Raw genomic sequence first — 24,966 nt, forward strand, 5'->3', positions numbered from 1 at the left:
AGTAGAGTAAAATGAGAGAAGTAATCTACAGACAGATTATTAGAATTCATGAGAGTTTAGCAAGATGCTATATATAAAATTAATATACCAAAAGAAGATTCCATTCTTTTCTACCAACAAGAAACAGAAAACTTTTAAAAATACAATTTAAAAATAAAATCCAATACAATCAACAAAAATTAAGTACCTAGGAATAAATCTAACAAAAGATTTGCAAAATTTTATTGAAAAAAAGTGTGTAGTAGTTTATTAACAAAGATCTAAATAAATGGAAAGATATTTCATGGATAGGAAAACTCAATATCAAAAAAATTTAACCCTCCTTATAAGTTCAGTACAGTTTCAGTCACAATCTCTACAGGATTTTTTTATATAACTGGATTGATGAAAAGTGGTTTTAAAATGTGTGTGGAAGATCAAAGGTCCAATATCAAGACAGTTTTCAAGAACAGGTTGTTGATGTTGGTGGGGAGTGGTATTTGAAAGGGAGAACTTGCCCTACCTGATATCGTAACTTATTATTGAAGCTAGTCATTTAGTCAGTGTCATTCATTCACAGATAGACAAATAGACCAATGGAAATAGAATGTAGACTCAGATCTTAAGTATATTTTGAAACTTAAAGTTTAATAAATTGATTATGCATTGCAGATTTATAAGGAAAGGATGAAATATTCAGTAAATGGTACTGGTACAATTGGTTATCCAAATGGAAAAAAACAGATCTCTCCTTCACATCAAAGTACAAACACACAAAAGAATGAAATCCCAATTAGATTAAAGACCTAATTATAAAAATCAAAATTTTAAATTGGAGAATATTTTATGACCTCATGGAGGAAGGGGAAGCAGTAAGGATCTCTTAAACACTAAAAAAATAAAACAAGAAGAAAATATTGATGAATTTGACTACATTAAAACTTCAAATTCGTGTTAGTGAAAAATTACAGTGGACAAAGTGAGAAAATAAGCTCCAGGCTGGGAAAAGAGATTTGTGATATACAGAATGAATGAAATACAAGTATCAGGACATTAAGGACAGCCCAGTAGAATACTGGACAGAAGATGGGAACTAGAGATTCACATATAGATGTTGAATTACTGTATGAATAGATATTCATTCCTCCTTAATAATCAGGGACATGTGAATTGAAATCCCAAACAATACATCATTTTGCTCCCTTGAGACAGACAAATTTTAAGTTTGATAGTACCAAGCATTATGGAAGATTTGGAGTAATTGGAACTATTAAACGTTGCTTTGGGAATATAAATTGGCAAAAGCACTCTGGAGAACAAGTTGGCAAAATCTTGTGTACTGAAAGGTGCATATATCCTACAAGCCAGCAATTCAACTCCAGGGTATATACCCTCGCCCAAAAAACTCTTGAGGTGGGCACATAGTGATATGTACAGGAGTGTTTATTGCAGCATTATCTATAACAGAAAAAACAAAAAAACTACCAAAAATTCTTCACTAGGAAAATGGTTGAATAAGTTGTGGTTTGATAACAAAATGTAATCCTGTAGGAGTGAAAAAAAAGTGTAAGTAAAGTAGAGACACTGAATAATTTCAAAAACAAAATGTTGTGTTCAAAAAATTTCAAAAGAATATATAAAGTGTGATACAGCTTATTGAAAGTTTGAAAAGATGCAAAATAACCATATAATATTTGGGAATACATACAAATGGAGTGAAAGTATAAAGAAATGCATGTGAATGATAAACAAATTGAGGACAATTGTTGCACCTGAGTGAGGGGGGAAGGTGATGTGTCTGCTAACAGTTGTATGTATGTGTGTGTGTGTGTGTGTGTGTGTGTGTGTAGCTTCTGTTTCTTAAAGTGGGTGGTAGGTACATGGGTGCTCATTATACCTTTTAATATCTTCTATATATATTTATATTTATATATATTTAAATATTACATAATGCACTTTAAAAAGACAACAGAAATTAGTGAGAACTGACATTTATTGAGCTCTTCAGTATAAGTCTATTCCTTTCTAAGCTTTGAATGCATTATCTCATTCAATCTTAGTAACCCTTTGAAGAAGTATTAATATATCCCTGTTATATAACAGGAAACTGAGGACTTTAGAAGTCAAATAGTCTACTTATGGTCATATAGCCGTTAGGTGACAGAGCCAGAACATGAAAGTACAGCTGTCTGACTTAAATGCTCATATCGTTAACCTCTATGAATGTTAATCAGCCTCTCTTAAAAAGTCCACGTTAACCACAAAGAAGTCTCATGTTAGTGCAACTATCATTTCAACCTCTGGATGCAGCTAGAACTACAGCAGTAGAACTTAACCACTTTGGCCTCTAAATTCAGTGGACTTTCTGAAGCTAGAAGAACATTTGCTCAGGAGCACAGGGCATGACTCATTTCCTTAGGTATCTGTTTATTCGTTCAACAAATATTTATCAAGAGCCTCCGCAGCACAGTGGTAAACCACAATTTATTTCTTGTCTGCATCATTTTTGCAGTTTGCCAAGCTTTGGGACGCAAATTTGAAATTTCCATTTTCATTTCCAACTAATGCAAGGAATGCTATGATTAATTATTAGCTATTTTAGAACTTGCAGTCTGGCTTACTATGGATCTCATTTAAGCCTAACCATTGTTGACCTGCAAATTCACATGACATTTAAAATATTTTAGCCACTTCTTACTTTAATAAAGTGTTTATTGAAAACTTTTAGTCTACTTTTGTCTAAACAAAATACAGATTGAAGTGAAAATATTGTTTTAAACAGTTTGATATGACTGTCTCTTTTCTCTCCACGTATTTCCCCTCTCTCCTTTTTTTTCCACAGATCAAATAATATTTGCTTAATCTTACACTTCATTGAGGTTTTAAGATTCTCCTTGACAGTATGTTAGATATATGTTATAGTATTATACATTCAACAAGATGTTGAACCCATACTAGCTCATAGAACTGCTGAAATGGATGCATTTGGGTTAACTTTAATTACATTATCGTTAATTCAATGGGTGTACTAAAACCAAGTTGTTTTCCCTCTGTAGTTAAGAACAGTTTAATTTGGTTTATCTTGGCCAGTTTGTTTATGTGAACTTTACTCACTAGTAACAGCTGGGCTTCTAAATCATCATGACCTCTTTTAAAATAATTATACAAACATAATATTGTTAAGAAGTAACCCTTGTTTTTACTTAGTGTTCAATTCAGTGATTATGTGATATAAGTATTTAAACATTCTTTCTAGTCCTATCTTTAACAATGTATTTCCTTCTTCATACTCGATATTCAGGGACCTGAAGGAACAGTGGGACTGCCAGGACAAAGAGGTCGTCCAGGGAAGAAGGTAATTTTTTTTTACATCTTTTTATGCTGGTTTTCTTTCTTCTGACGTGCCCAGAGCTCTATAGCATACTGTGGTGTTTTTATTTGCACTGGAGATAAAACAATAAAGAACGATAAATTTGGCTTAAAAGGCACATTTGTATAAATTAATATTTAATTCCACTTAGGAGTACTTATTACCTTATTACTTATTATCTGAAGTCAAATTTTCTACTTTGTAGTTTCTGAAAAGATCTTTGCCTTTTCTTCTCCTGTTTACCTTAGTAGACCATGGACAGGAAAAGAGAGAAAAGAAAAATACTATATACCATTTGTGCTATTTAGTAACAACATTAGTAAAATATTTAGGGGAGAGAAATACTAGAATTGTTTTTGGGTTTGTTTTAATTGTACTTTTCCAAATTGAAAAGGTTAATGATTGATTTTATCTTTCCTATACATTAACTAAGAAACACAAAACAATATGTTTTATTTGCTTCCTTTATATTTTACTAAGAAAATGTGATGCCTTTGTAGAATTTAGCACAATATAATGAATAATTCATCCTTGGATAGAGTCAATAATTTGTTCAAGTATTGGTGAGACATAAAAATGATTTTCACATTGTACTACAACAGTTTTGAATATATTTACTATAATTAACTACAAATTACACCATATTCTAGTTCCCAAAATCAGATCTGTCATTTATGTGAATATGCACCTAGTCCATCTTTTTCATAATTTGGGGGCAGTATAAGATAATAAAAGATAAAAGTGAATGAGGTAAATTTTAGTTGCCATTCTTACCCATGAAAATAAGCCCAATATTGAAGTGTCTTTTCATCAAACATAATGTTATGTCTAAATGATTTTACAAGAAGGACAGTGCAGGTCCTTACAACAGCCTGTGTCTTTGGGAAAGCCTGTGAATTATTATGAATAACCAAAAATTTCCTGACTGTCATCACTGTTTAATTTTTCTTTGTATCTACTTGATTATCAATAATAGAACAGATTGGTTCCAACATGCAGAAAATGAATTATAACATTTAATGTTTAAAAGCTGCTGTACTTTGGTATTAGAGAATGATTAGTTAGCCTATTGGAAAACAGAAGGTAACTAGTTTTCAGAAGGATGTAAAATCATACAAAAACGTTACAGATTTTTAAACACAAACTCCAACCAAGTAAGTGATGATACTGAGTATACAGAACTGCACACTAGAGCCTTTTTGCATTAGACAGATCTTTGGGGCATTGAAATTCTCTGTAGAAACAGGTTTCTCATAGGGCCTGTGTTTTCTCAGGTCAGGAATAAATACACGCATGCATGCATTCGTACATAAATGCATAACAAATTTCAAAATAATAAACTTGGTTTATTTGTAACTCAACATGAGCACCATATCTTCCCTGCTTGTTTGGCCAAAATTTTTAATATTCTTTTTTCCAAAATTACTTTTAATTATATCTTTAAGGTAAGCTAGGCAGTGATGGTATGTTATTATTGTCAGTGGTGGTCTGTAGTACTATTAAGTTAAAGCAAAGTTACTATTTATAGAATTTTGCTTACAGAATATCCTCTGGAGTCATTCAGGTATATGATATAGTTAATTAATCTGAGTATAAGTTTGTTTTTTTCTTACTTTTCTCTCTTACTAATGGCATCCACAGGGTGATAAAGGACAAATGGGGCCCACAGGAGAAATTGGAAGCAGAGGTGCTCCTGGACAAATTGGGGAAAGTGGTCCTAAAGGTGCCAGAGGAACTAGAGGTGCTGTGGTCAGTATTTGATTTGTCTCCAGAACTGAGTTCACTGTGGCTGGAAAAGAAATGTATCCGTGTCCTAAAGGCTCTGTCCCTTGATTAATTTTACAGAGAAAGCAATAGTTCCATTGAAAATAATCTACCTCCATGGGATGTGGAGAATTGTAAGCATTCCACAGTACTTAAATGGCTTAGTGGTTTCTGGACATGAAAGAGGAAAGGGGGAAAAAATTCTCAAAATGGAAATAAAATATGAAATAAGGTTTTAAAAAATCAGATTATAACTCCTAAGTAGGAAAGTATATATGCCTTGTACTTGAAATCAGGATTTAATATCTGTATAAAATTATGCTGTCATGTTGACAAATTGCTTTGAAAATTACTTGAAAATGGGTTTTCTTTATATGCTTGGACTCCACATGCTTATCTGGAGATTATTTTTCTAACCAGCTGTGATAAGTCTCCAAAACATCTACTAATTTTTAATCTTTTGTATGAATTTTACATGATGTTGGAAACAAGGTAGCATGATGCTTTTGAACCTGTAATAGCAAAATTATATTGCTAATATATTTGGACCTGTTCAGAGAGTCACAGCAGCAGAGTTGCAAAATATTTAAGAGATTATCCAATTTAGTCTTTTGACTATTTCATAAACTTATTTACAAAATGCGTATGTATTCACTATCTCCATTTGAATGTCACAAGTGACTTTTCACCAAGGCCTCCTGGAGAGCATTGCATAATCCATCTGCTGTCTGAGGAACATTTCCCTCAGGCTCATTTTAAGTTTTCCATTCCTTACTGCCATCTTACTATTCCAGGTCATTCTTACTTTCTTTTATTTTAATTACTAATATTTTCCTATCTTTGGCTTATGCATTCAAAAACATTATACAATGTGATTGATTTTTAAATATTTTTCCAGTTTTATTGAGATATAATTGACATATAGCATGTATAGGTTTAAAGTGTACGGCATAATGCTTTGATTTACATACATCATGAAATGATTATCACAGTACGTTTAGTGAATATCCATCATCTCATACAGATATAAAATTCAATAGAAAAAATACATATTTTTCTTTGTGATGAGAACTCTTGGGATTTACTCTCTTAAGTTTCATCTATAACATGTAGTAGTGATAATTATGTTTATCATGTTGTACATATATCCTGAGTACTTATTTATCTTAGAACTAGAAGTTTGTCCCTTTTGACTGTCTTCATCCCGTTTCCCATCCCCTACCCTCCAGCTCTGTTAACCACAAATCTGATCTCTTTTTCTGAGTTGGGTTTTTTTTTTTTTGAAGTATAATTGACTTACAACACTAGAGTAGTTCCTTTTACACAACATAGTGTTCAATATTTCTATACATTTCAAATTTCAAAACAGTCACCACAATGTCTAGTTATGTCTAGTTACAATATTGCACATACAAAAATATCACATATTTATTGACTGTATTCTCCACACCGTACATTTCATAACTGTGACTCATTTATCTTGCAACTGGAAAATAGTCTCCCTTACCTATGTCTTTCCTCCTGCCATCACCCTGCCTTCTGGCAACCACCTACTTGTTCTCTGTATCTATAACTCTGTTTTTGTTTTCTGTTTGTCATTTGTTTTGTTTTTTAGATTCTACATATAAGTTATAGCACACTGTACTTGTTTGATTTATTTCACTTAGCATAATTACCCCTAGGTCCATCCATGTTGTCACAAATATCACGATTTCATTCTTTTTATGGCTGAGTAATATGCCATAGTATATTTTTACCATATCTTCTTTATCCATTCATCTATTGATGGGCACTTAGGTTGCTTCCATATCTTGGCTATTGTAAACAATGCTGCAATGAACATAGAGGTGCTTATATCTTTTCTAATTAGTGTTTTCATTTTCTTTGGATAAATACTTGGGAGTAGAATTGCTGGATTATATGGTAGTTCTATTTTTAATTTTAATTTTTTGAGGAGCCTCCATACTGTTTTCCATAGTGGCTGCACCAATTTATATTCCTACCAACGGTGCACAAGGGTTCCCTTTTCTCCACATCCTCACCAACACGTGTTATTTGTTGTCTTTTTGATAATAGCCATTCTGACAGGTGTGAGGTGATATGTCATTGTGATTTTGATTTGCATTTCCCTGATGACTAGTGATGTTGTGCATCTTTTCATGTGTCTGTAGGCTATCTGTATGTCTTCTTTGGAAAAATGTCTGTTTAGATCCTCTGCCCATTTTTAAATTGGGTTGTTTGTTTTTTTGATGTTGAGTTGTATGAGTTCTTTGTATATTTTGGATATTAACCCCCTATCAGATTTATTGTTTGCTACTTCTCCCATTCAGTAGGTGGCCTTTTTGTTTTATTGATAGTTTCCTTGGCTGCACAAAAGCTTTTTTGTTTGATATTGTCTATTTGTTTATTTTTGCTTTTGTTTATTTTGCCTGAGGATACATATCCAAAAAAAATATTTCTAAGACCAGTGTTAAAGAACACACTGCATATGTTTTCATCTAGAAGTCTATGGCTTCAGGTCTTACGTTTACATTTACATTTCAGGTCTTCAGGTCTTTAATGAATGTATTTTTGTGCATGGTGTGAGAGTAGTCCAGTTTGATTCTTTTGTATGTAGCTGTCCAGTTTTCTCAGCACCATTTATTGAAGAGGCTGTCTTTTCCCATTGTGTATTCTTGAGTCCTTGGTCATAGATTAATTGCCCATAGAAGTATGGGTTCATTTCTGGACTCTCTATTTTGTTCCATTGATCTATATGTCTGTTTTTGTGCCTGTACCATATTGTTTTGATTACTGTAGCTTTGTATAGTATTGTTTGAAATCAGGGAGTGTGATACCTCCAGCCTTGTTTTTCTTTCTCAAGCAATCTTGAAACTGATTGAAAATCTTGAAAAAAAAATCAGTTTTGGCTATTTGGGGTCTTTTGTGTTTCTATACAAGTTTTTAAATTGTGTGTTCTAGTTCTGTGAAGAATGCCACTGGTATTTTGATAGATATTGCATCAAATCTGTAGACTGCCTTGGGTAGTATGATCATTTTAACAATATTAATTCTTCCAGTCCATGAACACAGTATATCTTCCCATCTGTTTGTGTTGTTTTCAGTTTCTTTTCTTCAGTGTCTTATAGTTTTCTGAGTACAGGTCTTTTACCTCGTTAGTTAGATTTATAATAAAAGTGGTGAGAGTGGGCATCCTTGTCTTGTTCCTGATCTTGGAGGAAATACTTTCAGCTTTTCACCATTGAGTATGATGTTAGCTGTGGGCTTGTAATATGTGGGCTTTATTATGTTGAGATAATGTAATTAACTTTTAAGAAACTTGAGAATGAATTGATTCAAAGAGTACTGTCTTCAAAGTAGGCTCCTACTTTGGATTTTCTCTAAAAAGAATAGTCACTTTTTAAATTTTGACACTTTCCAAACTACCTTCCCAAGAGGTTTCACCAAATTTACATGCCCACCACCAGGAATACTTCATATTAATCCTTTTGATGTTTGCCAATCTGATAAATGAAAAAGTATGTCTCATTTTCTTTCTTACAATTTTCCTGATTGCAACTAAGTAATTTGTATTTATTTCTCTAGAAATTACCTGTTCATATGCACTTTACATGTTTTTCTATTAGGTTGTTGTCTTTTTCTTAATTTCAATAATACCTTACATAATTTAGATAATATACTTTTGTTAAAGTGTTGCTAATATATTACAAATATATTTCCCTTTGTGTCATTTATCTTTTAATATTGTTTATAGTATCTTTCACTGGACAGAGGTTTTAATTATTACAGTCAAATTTGTCAGTCTTTTTGTTTACATTCTAGGTTTTATGTGTTCATTAGAAATGACTTCCCTACATAAAGTGCATAAAAATATTCTTCCATATCCTTCTTCTAATATTTTTATAGCTTTATTTTTACCCTTAACCCTTTTAAAGCATACAGAGTTATTGTTTTATTTTGTTTGCTATGATATAAGTTGTAAAGGACTAATTTTTCTTTTTCCCAAATTCTTAGCCAGTTGTCGCAATACTATTTATTTATTTAAATTTATTTATTTATCTATTAATTTATGGCTGCTTTGGGCCTTCGTTGCTGTGCGCAGCTTTTTCTAGTTGTGGTGAGCGGAGGCTACTCTTTGTTGTGGTGCATGGACTTCTCATTGTGGTGGCTTCTCTTGCTGCAGAGCACGGGCTCTAGGTGTGCGGGCTTCAGTAGTTGTGGCACACAGGCTCAGTAGTTGTGGCACACAGGCTTAGTTGTTCCACAGCCTGTGGGATCTTCCCGGACCAGGGCTGGAACCCATGTCCCCTGCATTGGCAGGTGGATTCTTAACCACTGTGCCACCAAGGAAGCCCCAATACTATTTAATAAACAATCTATTTCCCACTTTTCTGAAATGCTACCCTTACTGTAAACTACTCTTAAATAATGGTCTGTTTTCACTTCTTTTCTCGATTTTTTAGTGTGTTCCTAGGTCAGTACCACACCATTTAAATAAGTGTATCATTACAGTATCATTTGAGATCTATTAGGGAAAATACTTCATAATTTATATTTCTGAAAAGTTTGGCTCTTACTATGATCTTTTTCCTCTTTCATGTGAACTTCAGAATCAACTTAGCAAGTTCCTTTAATATTGAATCATTCACTGTAGAAACACCATATGTCTTTTTATTTACTTATATCTTGTATATCCTTCAATAAAGTTTTGTTATTTCCTTTATCTCTGTTCTTAACATCTATCTTATTAGGTTCATCGTTAGCTTCTTATAGATCTTGTTGTTTTTAAGGTAATCCTTTTTCTATTACATCTTCTAATTATGCTGTGTAAAATACCTTTTTTTAAAACTTTATATTCATTTGAATGAATTTTGATGATTCTCAGGGTTCTTTAGGTAAATAATTGTATCATCTCCTCATATTTATTATCCTTACTTATTACATTGATTAGAACTTCTGGTTAGTGTGGTATTTGGCTAGTCACATACTTATTCTGTGCCTTAACTTCCTTATCTCCTATTTATTTTGGGACTCAAATAGGAGAGTTGATAGGGAAACTTTGATAATATGAAAGATAGGACATTTTTAAGAGTGTTATTTTTGCTTTTTTCAGTTGTCTGAGTTATCTTTTCAGTAGTTTAGGAACATTTACAGATTTGCCTTTAACTTACATGTTTCCTCATCTGTGTGATATTGATAATAAGAGTAATTAATAGGGTAAATATTATACATAAGTTGTCAACCAATTCTATTTTAACAACTTTGACCAGAGCTGAAACTGTGTTCATCAAAGCATCTGAAACTAGCAGTGAGTACAGAGTTCTTGATCCTATCATAACAATACTAAAAACTATCAGAATTCACTCTCTAGTATTTAGCGATGCATGTTTACCACAAACTTTGACAGATACAAACTATATTTCCAAGAATTTGCTGGAAGCCTACAGCAGTCTGGCAACTGAAAGTATTTATCTTAATATGATTAAGGATGTTCATACCAGAAGTAAACCAAAGAAACATATTTTTGTGGAACTTACGTGGTTCAGAAGTAAAATAAGATGAAAGTCGGAGAATTATGTTTTGTTTTCCCATTTCAGACTAGGTAAAATATCATACCTTAAAAATCTAAATTTTAAATAATAGGAATACAAGGTTAATGATTTAAACAATTGTCTGTTTTCTTTCTAACGTTTACTTTGTTTTTAGGGACATTTAGGATTGATGGGAACTTCTGGAGAACCAGGAATTCCAGGATATAGGGTAAGCATTTCTAATTGGAAATAAGAAGTGTATATTTTTATAAAAACATTCCATGAAGATGTCATCCCAAATATACAAACTCAGATGAAATTTCCTGATAAACCTTTCTAACATATTTAGGTCTCATGCCCCTGTAGAGTGAATCCTGTTCTTCTTTCAGAATAGTGCAATATCTAATAGTGTGGCCATGATGGTATTAGGTAGAGCACATACAAATGATATGGAGACTGTCTACTTACTTGTCCTTCTGTTAGGGCCATGAAGGTCAACCAGGACTTTCTGGGTTGCCAGGACCTAAAGGAGAAAAGGTGTGTATGAATATATTGACTTATTTATCATAAAATTAAACATTGAATTTGTGTGTTCTTTCTGAAAGTATGTATGGAAACATTTTCAAAGAATAAAAAAAGCACTTTAAACTTGGGAAGTATTATAAATTCTAGAAGAAAAATAAATATCAAGGGGCAAAAACTTAAATTATTAAAAAGTCTTTGATAGGTTGTTTCAAGATTGAGGTGAAATGATATATGTTATAGTACTTTGCAATCTGTAAAAGTTTGTAAAACTAATATTAATTACTGAAAGCGATTGTGAGACTATAGATTAAATGACTATATACATTTATAGTAAAATTTTTTATGAATTAAGAATAACTGCAGCAGTACTCTTCTTGGTTTGTAGTATCACTGGAAAACAGACACTTTGAGAAAATTAGTAAAGTGCTTTTTATGTAATTAAAGCAGAATGACACTTCCAAAGAGAACCATGTATGAATTACAACCGTGTATAAATTATCATGTGCTAAGTTTTGTAGATAAAAGTTTTTCATTTAAAAAAGATAAAACCGGATTGCATATTTTATAACATATTAGGAAATAATAGGCTTCGTATTTCAAAGTTTATTTTATTAATTTAGTTTTGTTTATAAATCATCTTCATCATAGGGTTATCCAGGAGAAGATAACACAGTCCTAGGACCACCTGGGCCTCGAGGTGAACCAGTAGGTTTTTCCTAAAATTATTTTGATGTTTTAAGATAAAACACAGTTACTACAATAGATTCACAACACCAATTACATCTTTTCAAGGAGTTTTATTTAGTTACTTTTATAACATGGTTTTATACAAGAGCACTATTTGCAGTAATCTGCAATTTTATAATCTAAATATATAATCAATTTTATTATCTAAATATAAAAACTTTATATTCAGGTCAAGATCCTTAGCATAGTATAGAAGTTTAAAACAGTAACTTTCCAAATCTAATTTGCGGCATTAAATGCATGATAACAACTTTTTTACAGAGATTATCAAAAAATCACATACTCTAGACATTTAGGGCAGATACTTCTTTATACATCAAATTCAGATTTATTTCTAACAGATTTTTAAAAATCTGATCTGTATCCTTTCCTATAGTAGTTTATACACAGTTACCAAATGATTTCAAAACTCATCTAACCGGTTATTAGAGCCACTGTTCTTTAAAGATTATCAGTCTATAGTCTTCTAATAAACATTGTAAAGACTAGCTGTAACCATAATTTTTTTAAAGTAGCTATTTTATCTTTGATTATCTGAATAACTGTCTCTCTGTTCATGTTTGATTAAAACAATCTTAAAGGCTATATGTAAATTAAATGGGTAAAACAAAAATGCCTAGTTCACAGAAATAAATATAATTGGTTAAATTTTCCATATTTCACATGATATAATATAGGATAAAAGAATCCTAAAACAGAAGAATCAAAATATATAGTCGCTCCTGATATTTTGATCTGACTCTTTGGAGATGGTTGAAAGGTATACTTTGTTTTAGAAACAGGGAAGATTCTAGAGTTTTTCTGATAAAATCAAGCCAACTCATATAGAGGCAAACTCATCTAATAAGAATATATAAAATTCTTTATCAGAAACGATCAACAAAATGAAAAGACACCTTCTGAATAAAGAAAATACTTTCAAATAATATAACCAATCAGGGGCTAATATCCAAAATATATAAGTATTTCATATAACTCAACAGCAAAAAAACAAACAACCCAATTAAAAAATGAGCAGAAGACCTGAATAGACATTTTTCCAAAGAAGACATACAGATGGCCAACAGGCACATGAAATGTTGCTCAACATCACTAATCATCAGGGAAATGCAAATCAAAACCACAATGAGATATCACCTCACACCTGTCAGAATGGCTATCATCAAAAAGACCACAAATTACAAATGTTGGTGAGGATGTGGAGAAAAGGGAACCTTGTGCACTGTTGGTGGGAATGTAAATTGGTGCAGCCACTGTGCAAACAGTATGGTGGTTTCTCAAAAAACTAAAAATAGCACTACCATATGAGCCAGCAATTCCATTCCTGGGTATATATCCAGGAAAAAAATAGAAACTCTAATCAGAAAAGATATGTGCACCCCAATGTCCATAGCAGCAATGTTTACAATTACCAAGATAATGAAAGCAACCTAAGTGTCCATCAACAGATGAACTGATAAAGAAGATGTAGCATGTGTGTGTGTATATATATAGTGTATGTGTGTATATATGTAGTATGTGGAGATTATTGTGCTAAGTGAAATAAATCAGACAGAGAAAGACAAATGCTGTATGACATCACTTATATGTGGAATCTAAAAATGAAACAAAATAGTGAATAGAATACAACAAAAAAGAAGCAGACTCACAGATATAAAGAGCAAACTAGGGGTTACTAGTGGGGAGGGAGGAGTGGGGAGAGGCAAGATAGGTTTAGGGGATTAAAAGGTACAAACTGCCATGTATAAAATAAATAAGCTACAAGGATATATTGTATGACCCAGGGAATATAGCCAACATTTTATAATTACTATAAATGGAATATAACCTTTAAAAATTGTGAATCACTATGTTGTACACCTGAAACTTACATAATATTGTATATCAAGTATACCTCAGTTGAAGAAAAAGAATTCCAAGTTACCCCAAAACTTATGTAAATTTAGGAAATAAATCATTAAGAGATGGAATGATACTTTTTAAATTCTTTATCAAATGTATTCTAGTCTCTCTAAACCTCTGAGAGACAAAAATATGGATATTGTGCAGAAATATACAATGGAATATTAACTCAGCCATAAAACAGAATGAAATAATGCCATTTGCAGCAACATGAATGGACCTAGAGATTGTCATACTGTGTGAAGTAATTCAGATAAAGACAAATATATGATATCACTTATATGTGGAATCTAAAAAAAATGATACAAATGAACTTATTTACAAAACAGAAATAGAGTCACAGATGTAGAAAACAAACTTATGATTACCAGGGGGGAAAGCTGGGGGAGAAGGGCAGATAAATTGGGAAACTGAGATTGACATGTACACACCACTGTATATAAAACAGATATAACTAATAAGGACTGTACAGCACAGGGAACTTTTCTCAATACTCTGTAATGACCTGTATGAGAAAAGAATCTAAAAAAGAGTGGATATATGTATATGTATAACTGAGTCACTTTGCTGTACAGCAGAAATTAACACAACATTGTAAATCAACTATACTCCAGTAAATTTTTTTTTTTAAGTAAATGGTAAAATGTGGGCAAGTGAAGCATAGTAGTGCTTGTTTTCCCCAGATTCCGGTATTCCAGGGTCAAAGAATGTCACTGAAATATAATAAATGTATTAAAAGTCTAGTATAACAATGGTTATTTTATCTAGTAGGTGTGAAAATTAATCCAAGAATATTCTAAATAATTAAAGCAGAGTCAGAGATTATTGTCTTTACATTATGTCTAATATCTTTATCCACACAGGAGTAAGTTAAAATTTATCCATTAATGGTCCATAATAAATTTTAGGATTTTGCTAATAATTTCAATTTAAGTTTCTTTTCAAACAGTAGGTCCTAATATGTGATAATTGATTTTTCAAGCACATTTTAGAGTAGATAATTTGAACATCTTATCATATCAAAGATTTTATATTAGGAATGTTTAGAAAAAGTTAAAAGTAGAAGTTTATTAGTTTCTGCCTTAAGGATTAAAATGAATAAATGTAATTTCTTTTAGGTTAATTTATATCTTAATAATTAGAATTTCACACAGTAAAGAATAAATAATATAATTTCTAATGAAGAATGGTAAAGTAAGATTAGCTATTAGATACTTTTTAAAAGATGATTAAAGATAATATTTTCTAATTAATGGAATTAATTAAGTGACTGGTCCTGCTTAAATTTTTTTCAATCATTTTAACATTAAAAATGCAAGTTATTTTGATATCTTATATAACATACTTTACTCATCTGAAAATTCACATTGTTTGGACTTCATTTTTTCTAGCAGAATCATTATGAGATTCTCTTTAAATAATTCAGTGCTTATGAAGTTCTTGGTGTCACTAAAATACAATCCTTTGAAATTATTTAGTGGAACTAAACAAACTGTTGTACATTTGGTTTCATATTTTTAGGGAAAAAATATTCCACATTAACTGTATCATCTGCATTCACAAACACTTAGACCCATTGATTGTTTTTGCCTGTGGTCTCTGTAGGGTCCAATGGGGGAACAAGGAGAGAGAGGAGAGCCTGGAGCAGAGGGATATAAGGTAATTACTGTAAATTTCACACCTTGCTTCTAAATTTGAATAGTGTTCTCTGTGGTTCTGCTCAGTTGCAAATGAAAATAAGCATCATTGAGATAATTAGTAATGTCTTATGTTTTGGATCCCAGAAGAAGCTCTTTGTATTTTCTGTTCTTTCTTTCTAAAATTACCATCATCTCCTTCCACTGCTGCTTCTTCTCATCATTCAGCTCTCAACCGAAATGTTGCTTTCTGAGAGGCCTTCTCTAACTGTCCTTTCTGTCTGTCACTTTATATCTCATTACTCTATTTACTTTATGACATTTAATGCTATCTTACCACCTTTTTATACACTTGGGGTTTTTTTATCATCTATATTCCCCCAACAAAATATAAGATCCATGAGAATAAGACTCTTGTCTTTTTCATCATTATATCCCCAGTTTCTAGAACACAGAGTTCCTGGTATATAATAGAAATTCATTAAAAGAGTTGTCAAATGGATGGATAAATGCCATTATATTCTTATGTCAATTCTTATCCTCTTCGATTCTTAGAAGGATTTTAAGCTTTATCAGCTCAAATTATATTAGGCTATGTATAGAATTTATTCAGTGTCATTATTTATTAGCATATTTGTGTTGAGTGTATTCTGTATTCCTGCCCTATATCTCGTCCCTTTCTGTTTATAATGTCATATGCTAAACAAAATGGTCATTTGCTAACTCTCTCCCTATAGTTCTTGTCTTATTCCTTCACTCACAACATTCTCTGCCTGCTCAAAAAATTATCTAATCTTTACTTACATAAATCCTGTCTGTCCTTTATAATCTAATTCAAACTCCCTTTTCCCCTGTCTACACTAACAGCAATCTTTCCCTCTTCTGTAGTCCTATAGTATTTATTGTTGATGGAAGTCGTTTGGTACAAATATTTTACAATCTTCTGCTACTATAGTTTTTGCTAATTATTTTTAATGTGAAGATATCTTAGATTCTCAATTTGAATATGACTTTTTAAAAATTAATTAATTAATTTACTTTATTTTTGGCTGCATTGGGTCTTCGTTGCTGTGCGCGGTCTTTCTCTAGTTGCAGCGAGCGGGGGCTACTGTTCATTGCAGTGCACGGGCTTCTCATTGCCATGGCTTCTCTTGTTGCAGAGCAGGGGCTCTAGGCGCTCAGGCTCAGTAGTTGTGGCTCCTGGGCTCTAGAGTGCAGGCTCAGTAGTTGTGGCACACGGGCTTAGTTGCTCCACAGCATGTGGGATCTTCCCGAACCAGGGCTCGAACCCGTGTCCCCTGCATTGGCAGGCAGATTCTAAACCACTGTGCCACCAGGCAAATCCTGAATATAACTTCTTTCCTTCTTGTACAGTGTCTTGTTTTGAGCCCTGTACATAATAGTACATAATATGTATGTAAACATAATTCATTTTTAACAATGAATTGATGGGTTATTTGATCCAACATATACCTTTCTATGTAAAATTTCTGTGATCATGTCTGCAATGAAGACTTAGGTTGCCAGATTGAAGGGACAAGCTGGTAGGTAGATAATTATCATTAATACACTGATTTATCTCAGGCCTGAAATCTGAAAAATCAACTTTCACTTCCCAAAACTCTCTTTGAAACAAATGTTGAAGGTGGTTCTAAATGTTTGTGAAATTCTGGGTATGGCCATCTTATATTTTTTTCTATTTTCAGAGGAACATTTTTTAGAAGGTTTTATATGTTCTGTCTCCAATTTACATAACATTTGTATCTACAATGTTTCCTAATGCAAGGAATCCAAATAGATTTACTTGAAATTAGCTTTTCTTGGGGTTGAGAAACCAACCCACTGCTTCCAGCATAATTTGAGAAGTTTCTTAAACTTCTTTAACTTTTTCTGTGCATAACTTCTCCACACAATCTCAGGAAAATCAGGTTCTAATAATATCTTCTTTTGGCCTCTACCAACTACAGTCAGTAGCTACATCAGCGAATCTATTGGCAAACAAACAACTAACTATTCTATTGGGAGAAGAAAAGAATCTCTTCACCTGGCTAGGAAAAGAAAAATCCTGCCCCCATTTTTCTAGATAGTCATACATTCTTCAGAAATCCTTCATCAGAGGAAAACTTTTCCCTAGGCTCGTTATGGAATCTGTTTTTCCTTCTTCATTCCATAAATAGTCCTGATTAAGTCTTCAATTGTGGATGTTTCATGAGCTAGTGTGAGCCACATTTTCCTTTCTGTCTTATTCCATCCTATTCCTTAGGCTTTAGGAGTCATTTTATCATTTGTTGATAGATCTATTTTAAAAAGCCATCTAGTGCCAGACAATCACAGTAACTTTATTGCTTAGACATCTCAAAGTCACGAAATACCTACACTTGTCCCCTTCCATGTTTTTCCAAGCACAAGTTTGATTCATACAGGGGAACCATGCTTTATTTAGAGTTAGATTATTCTGTTGTAGCTTTAGGTGATATTGTTAAATGTTTGCTTTTCTATATGGGCATTGTAGACACTATCATTTCATTCTAGTAAACTGATGGTCAGAATTATTGTCAATCTTTAATTGTGCTAAAATGCACATAACATAAAATTTTACCATTTTAACCATTTTAAATTGTACAATTCAGAGACACTTAGTGTTGCATATTGGCAATATTGTACAACCATCACACACTGCCTAATTCCAGAACATTTTCATCACCCTGAAGAGGAAGCCCCATGCCCATTAAAGTTACTTTCCTTCTCCCAACCTCTGACAACCACTACTCTTCTTTCTATCTCTGTTGATTTACCTATTCTGTATATTTCATATAAATGGAATCATACAATGTATAACCTTTTGTGTCTGGCTTCTTTCACTTTACATAATGTTTTGAAGGTTCATCTATGTTGTAGAATGTATCAATTCTTCATTCCTTTTTATGGTTGAATAATCACCAAGCTTTAGAAACACTTTTATGTTCACAAATATTCTTACCGTTGTGGTGAAACTCTTGTGGTGAATGATTATCCTCTTGCAGAAAAAAAAAAATGGAACGGGTAATGAAAATTTTGTTCCCATTTGGCTATGAACAATTGAAAGACATTTTGTAATCCTTCCCACCATCCTGTGTTCTTTTTTCCTCTTGAAGAAAGTGAAAATCACAAAAGTGTCTTGCTCATTATCATCAGAAAATCATTATTAGGCATCATTGTATATGACACATTTTATGTGTTACATATAATTAAATCTCTGGTCCCTTCAGCATACATTTTAGTATCTACTATGGATTGGGAGCTATGAATGTAACACGGGACACCCAAGACACAGTCCCTGACTCCATGGACATCACATACACAAGATAAGAATATTTAATCAGTATAAAAGCAGATATAGTGAAATCGCTGTCATCCAGAAAACTATACATCACATAGGTCAAGATAAATTCACTTGAGGCTTGAGAGAGAGTCAGAGGACATGGTATGAATAAGAATACTATAATGTCAACATTCACTTTTTAAAGATATGAGCAGAAACACACAGATTAAGTCAGGCTAAACTAATGTGAGCCAACCCTAGAAATACACTGAATAAATTATGTACTGAGCTAAAGCCCTAGAAATACACTGAATAAGTTATGTACTGTCTTAAACTCCTTTTTACTTTGGTTTGGCAAAGGTCATAGAATTTTTTGCATACAATAAAATAACAACTAAATCCTCACTTGGCCTTCATTCCTTAGCATCAGACATACATATCCAAATAGCTATTGGACATCATCACAGAAAACACAGCATGTCCCAAACCGTAGTATCATCATCCTGTCCAAATCTGATCCTCCTCTTTTTATGTCCTTAGTTCAGTGAATAGTACCACCAGACATCCGGATGTCTAGTAAATGAATCTTCCCTCTTTCTATCTCCCTCTGTCTCTCTTGCTTTCTCTTTCCTCCCTCCTCTCCCTCCTCTTTCTCTCCTTTCTCTATCCTCTCATTTCTCAACTTCAATTGGCCACTTCATTTGACCTCTTAAATACCTCTGGAGTCTATCCACTTTGCCCTACTTTAGTTTAGGCTTTCATCGTTTTTTGCCTGAATTATTTTAGTAGCTTACTAACTAGACTCCCTATCCCCAGTCATAGCCCTCTCAAATCCATTCTCCACGTAACATGTTGTGTTACATCAACCTCCATTTATTCTCCTATGCTGTTTCCTCTGCAGAACGCCTTCCTTTTACTTTACTGCCTGGAACACTCATCCTTTAAAATTCAGCTTATTATCACTTCCCATATAAAATCCTCTCCAAGCTCCCCTTGGCCATCCAACTCATCTCACCACTAATATCATCAGGAAAAATCAGTCACTTCCTGTAATCTTGCCCACGTAGCTTTATAATAATATTATAAAAGACCTAATATTTATAATTTTTACCACTGCAGAAAAACAGTCTGTCAATTTTTATTGGGGTGGAAAGGACCAAAGGAATTATAGTGAAGCTCCTAGAAAACAAGTTTGGTTTTCGTAAGATTTGTATCCAAACATCACAAAGCCAAGAGAGGCAGTTGGCTATTCTATGATCATTCTAAAAAGGTCTCTGTAAAACTACAGATAGAGTGGTGGCAAAACCATAATAGGCCATGATGGTTTTAAGTTTTGTAGTTTACTCAGTATGCTTACTCTCACTTCACTTTGTAACCCCAGCTTTTCACCAATTGCTTCTCTCCTGAGCTGGGTTAATAAGTGACCTACAATAATCATATTTACTTGAACAAAGCTCCCTCTTGATTGACCTGATTCTGTTACTTTTGCTGACTCTGTTCATGTTCTGTTGGTAAAGGTCATGTGTAGTAATCGTCTTCTCTTTAGTTATGGCTGTGTGCTATATAGAAAGCTTTCCAAAATAACCTTTCTGTCTTGCAACTGTTCTCTCCCTTAAACAGGATTCATTTACTTTATCAGGAAGTTGAATCTTAAAACCATGAACATTTGCCTCACAGAATGCAAACAAAGAAGGCTTCAACTGATCTTTCTGTGAGAATAAATATTGTTAGCCTTAAGTATGTAATCCCTTCTCCTAGCCCAGAAAAAGGAGATGAGCCTAATAACTGTCCTTCCTATGGCATTCTTTCTGTAATACACAGGAAGAAAGGAATCTGAAGTGAAGAGGACAGTAGGGAAGGGGATAAAAGAGATTACGTGTGGAATTCTTCCTACATAACTCTCACCTGAGATGCCCCTAGTTTGTTGCTAGTTTCTGTTTACACACTTGAAAGGTGTAAAAATGTGGTAGGCCAGCATTCCTTCCTAGGAGAACTGGGGTGATGACAGATCCCCGAAGTCAGAATCACTTGATGTCTTGGCATATGCAGTAACGACTACCAGTCTTAAGCCCAGTAAATCTACTATCTAAATGGCTGTGACCTTAGTTTGTAAAAATGGAGACCATAGTACACTGGAAAAGGGTTGATAAAAGAAATTTGTTCTCAAACTCTTTATTCATTCGTTATGTGCTCTATTAGTTTCCTGAGCCTGCCATAACAAATTACCATAGACCAGGTGGCTTAAAACAACAGAAATTTATTCTCTCACGGTTATGGAGGCCAGAAATCCAAAAGCAAGATATCAGCAGGGCTGTGCTCCCACCGTAGGCTCTAGGGAAGAATCCTTTCTTGCTTCTTCCAGCTTCTGGTGGCTAACAACCTCCCTTGTGGCTGCATCACTCCTTTAGGGCCCACATGGATAATCCAAGATAATCTCCTTCTAAGATCCTTAATTTAATGATATTTGCAAAGACCCTTTTCTCCAAATAAGATCACATTCACAGTTTCTGAGGATTAGGGCATAGACATCTTTTGATGGGCCACCATTCAACCTATATGGGAAAAAAAAAAACAAAACTCTACACTCTTTCTCAGTCATCATTATATCCAGTGGCTATTATGTTCTATACTCTTTCCAAGAGAGACGCATAATCTCTATAATATTTAAATTGAATTTTGCAACATTTTGCTACCACTTTAAGTGATACTACTCTATTCTCTAAGTCACATGTCTTTATTTATTCTAATAATATAACCTTTTTTATTCATAGGGTCACATGGGTATACCAGGACCAAGAGGTGCCACTGGACAACAAGGGCCCCCAGTATGTTTTGAAAGCATTCTTTGTAATTCTGACATTTAAAAACATTAATGTTAACATATCTTATTTGGTGTCTGCTTTATATGTGATTTCTGTTTTGGCTCCTATTAAAGGGTGAGCCAGGTGACCGGGGTGAACAAGGACTAAAAGGAGAGAGAGGATCTGAAGTAAGTTGAAATCATTTAAGACAATTTGTAACTTATTGCTGGCTTGAGAAAACAGGGGCACAAGGAGTTGCTGTTCATTGTAACTTAAATGATCATTCATTCTTTCAGAGCAAGAATCACCACAGGCCTCTAAACAGGATGTTTGTCAGTAATTGTGCTAAAACATCATTATTGATTAATTCGTGTGTTTCGACTGCCATCCAAAGTTCCCTTCACCAGCAGACTACTCTGGCTTTGAGAAAATTGCCTAGAGTTGTCCCAGACTAATTGTCCTTCCTTAGGGTTTCAGGCAGAAATATCAACTAGCCTTAAAACCAGCACTGCAGAGCAAAATTTTAGCAGTCATACCTATTTAGTTGCTGTAGTAAGGTAGGGGTAGAAATAGTTTAACTATATGACACAGACTCACAATTGGTTTAAAAGATTTGTTTTCCATAACACAAGTCAATTATTTGTTATCAGGTGAACTAAAAATCTGTTGAGTTATTGAATTTAGCCACCTCTTTCCCTATATACCAATAAACGTTGCCTCAATCTTATGTAACAACTGGATTTGTAATTTGTACCATCACTTCATTGCTGCCCTACTTTTCATGGCATTCTGACTTTACCTGCTACTGATTTAAAATTAAATTCTTTAGAAAATGTACTGTATTTTAATAATAAATTAGGTGAGGATGGATAAAAAGTAATGAATTTGAGACCATGTTTCTCCTAATTTGTTAAGCGGCCTTCACCCATACTTGTGTTTCCCATTTGTGGGAGTTAGTAATAAAATTGAGTTGAGTCGGATATTACATAGGTTTTCATTCACACAAAAGCCATTTTAAATAGTCTTGGCAACTACCTAGTAACTTACTGTCAGGCTCCTTAATAAATAAGGACTAATAAATAATAAATAAAAATATCCCATTGGGACTTACCTGGTGGCACAGTGGTTAAAAATCCACCTGCCAATGCAGGGGACAGGGGTTCGAGCCCTGTTCTGAGAGCACCTAAGCCTGTGAGCCACAACTACTGAGCCCGTGTGCCACAACTACTAAAGCCCGTGTGCCCTAGAGCCTGTGCTCCACAAGAGAAGCCACCGCAGTGAGAAACCACACACTGCTACGAAGAGTAACCCCCGCTCTCCACAACTAAAGAAAGCCTGTGTACAGCAACAAAGACCCAATGCAGCCAAAAATAAATAAATAAATTTATTTAAAAAAAAAAATCCCATTGAAGGCAAGCCTTAATTTAAAAAAGAAATTCAAAGAAATAATACAGTTGTCTCATTCGCTTAGAATTTTTAATACCCAAATTGGAAAAAGTAGTGGAAAAAACCATGAACCTAGAACACTACTACTACTTTCATGTGACTTCCTTATACTTGCATTAAGTGCCTAAGGATGCAAATGCTCTCCCAAGGTTTGATCCTAAAATTTCTAATCCTTTACAATTAGTACTTTCATATTCTCAATGTTTTCTTTTTCCTTTTTTGATGTATCTCAGGAAGAAGAAATTTTTTTTATGTTTCTTAGTATCTGTTAAAATTATGCCAACGAAAATAAAATATTCTTACCAGACAACTGCAGCTCCAGCCTATATGGTCAGCTCTTCCTGGGTATTGGAGCTGAAAGGTCTTAAGGAGCCATGGTTTAAATTCTGTATAATCCACGAGAATTAGTTCTTTTCCCACTTTGGGCAATGCTGGTGTACAGTCCGAGGTTACATTAAAAAGCCTCTTTGAATTTCAGATAGTAATGATTGCTACAAGAAAAATCACTGACTATGTGTTACTCACTAGGGACACTTTGAATGGCCAGGTGGATCCTACGGAATTGCCCTCATCTTGTTTTTGCAAAGCTTTAAATTTGTTTTTTAGATTTGGAAATGCCCTTTAAAATCGTTTGGACAACCCTCTCATTTTTCAGACGAAGAAATTTAGGTCCCAGAGGGATTATGAGTTACCTAAGATCACAGAACTAGTTAGCAACAGAACCAACCCTAGAAACTTTATTTCCTGACTCCCATTATTATACAAAAGCCTTCTATTACTTTGAAGTCTTTTATAAATTAAGTTAAATATTAATTTTACTTAACCAGCTAATTCATTAATTGGTCTCTCAGACATGAAACTATGGAAACTCTAAAGAAAAAGTTGGAGCAAGTCAAGTTAAAACCAATTGCAAACCACTACATTTTTTTAGAGACTTTTATAATGCAAATGTAGTGAACTGTCCCATAATGGCTTTCAAATACAGAGACTCAAGCCAAAATCTTACTTTCCTCCCAAAGCAAAATTCCAGATTTTAGTGAATTTAAATTTCTTGGTTAAAAAAAAAAAAAAAAAAAGACTTAACTCTCTAAATCTGTGTTTGTACTTTAAAGCTACCCTCTCTAACAAAGTTAGAACTAACAAAGTATTGTGATGACTGTCCTTCAGCTTCATTTGAATAAAAAACAAATGAGTGTTTGGACTATAATGGCACTTAAAATTTTCTGTTATCTAAAGAATTAGATTACCTTCTTTTGTAGTCTATGAAGTGGTACAATCCCAATGAATGGAATTCGTTGTTTTAAATGGATCTGATTTCAAGTGGGCTGTTCTAGTTTTTCAAAGCTAGCCAGACAAAAGAGAAAGCACAATTTTACATATACTCTAAAGAATAAATATGAAATTCATTTGCCTTTCCTATTATGAGAACAGGAAGTCTGTTGACTTATGAGGTACTTATATTTACATAAAATAATATGAGTAAGTTAATTTTGAAAATAGCATAGAATGCTTCTAGCTTTATTATATTTGAACTCTGGGCATTGGTGGAAGAGTGATTTTTTTTTCCTTTTTATGATACCAACTCAATTAATCATCTACAAACACCTTAGATGACAACATACTTTCTTTGTCTTTGGCCCAATCTTTAATTTCCTACTGAACAGACCATCTCTGTGTAGGATTAATATTGAGTAATGTTTGGCTCTTAATTTAGTTACAACACTACCCAGCAATTCCAACTGCAAGATTTTTTTTAATGCACAAATTCAAAAAAATACCAATCTTCTACACTTTGTTGATCTTTATGTATTTTAAATCTCCATTGCAAGTCTGTCGTTTCTCTAACTAGCCTACTTCCTTTTAGTTATGGTGACAATAATTGTCATAAGGAAATCTTTCCTGAATTGACATCTAAAAACAGCAGAGACTGTTTTGTTATTTACTCTACGCTTTTTGTATTTAA

At 33.3% G+C, this 24,966-nt stretch overlaps 1 protein-coding gene across 1 annotated transcript in view; it reads left to right on the forward strand.

Moving 5' to 3' along the window:
- Nucleotides 1-24,966, forward strand: part of COL24A1 (collagen type XXIV alpha 1 chain) — a 394,686-nt gene that overhangs the window by 299,548 nt on the left and 70,172 nt on the right. The window contains exons 38-45 of the mRNA XM_060139635.1: nucleotides 3,281-3,334; nucleotides 4,991-5,098; nucleotides 10,820-10,873; nucleotides 11,128-11,181; nucleotides 11,818-11,874; nucleotides 15,424-15,477; nucleotides 21,528-21,581; nucleotides 21,692-21,745. Coding sequence (XP_059995618.1) covers nucleotides 3,281-3,334; nucleotides 4,991-5,098; nucleotides 10,820-10,873; nucleotides 11,128-11,181; nucleotides 11,818-11,874; nucleotides 15,424-15,477; nucleotides 21,528-21,581; nucleotides 21,692-21,745 — 489 coding nt within the window. The remainder of the gene's footprint in view (nucleotides 1-3,280; nucleotides 3,335-4,990; nucleotides 5,099-10,819; nucleotides 10,874-11,127; nucleotides 11,182-11,817; nucleotides 11,875-15,423; nucleotides 15,478-21,527; nucleotides 21,582-21,691; nucleotides 21,746-24,966) is intronic.

Source organism: Lagenorhynchus albirostris, chromosome 2, assembly GCF_949774975.1.
Source record: "Lagenorhynchus albirostris chromosome 2, mLagAlb1.1, whole genome shotgun sequence".
In the NCBI taxonomy this organism is placed as follows: Eukaryota; Metazoa; Chordata; class Mammalia; order Artiodactyla; family Delphinidae; genus Lagenorhynchus; species Lagenorhynchus albirostris.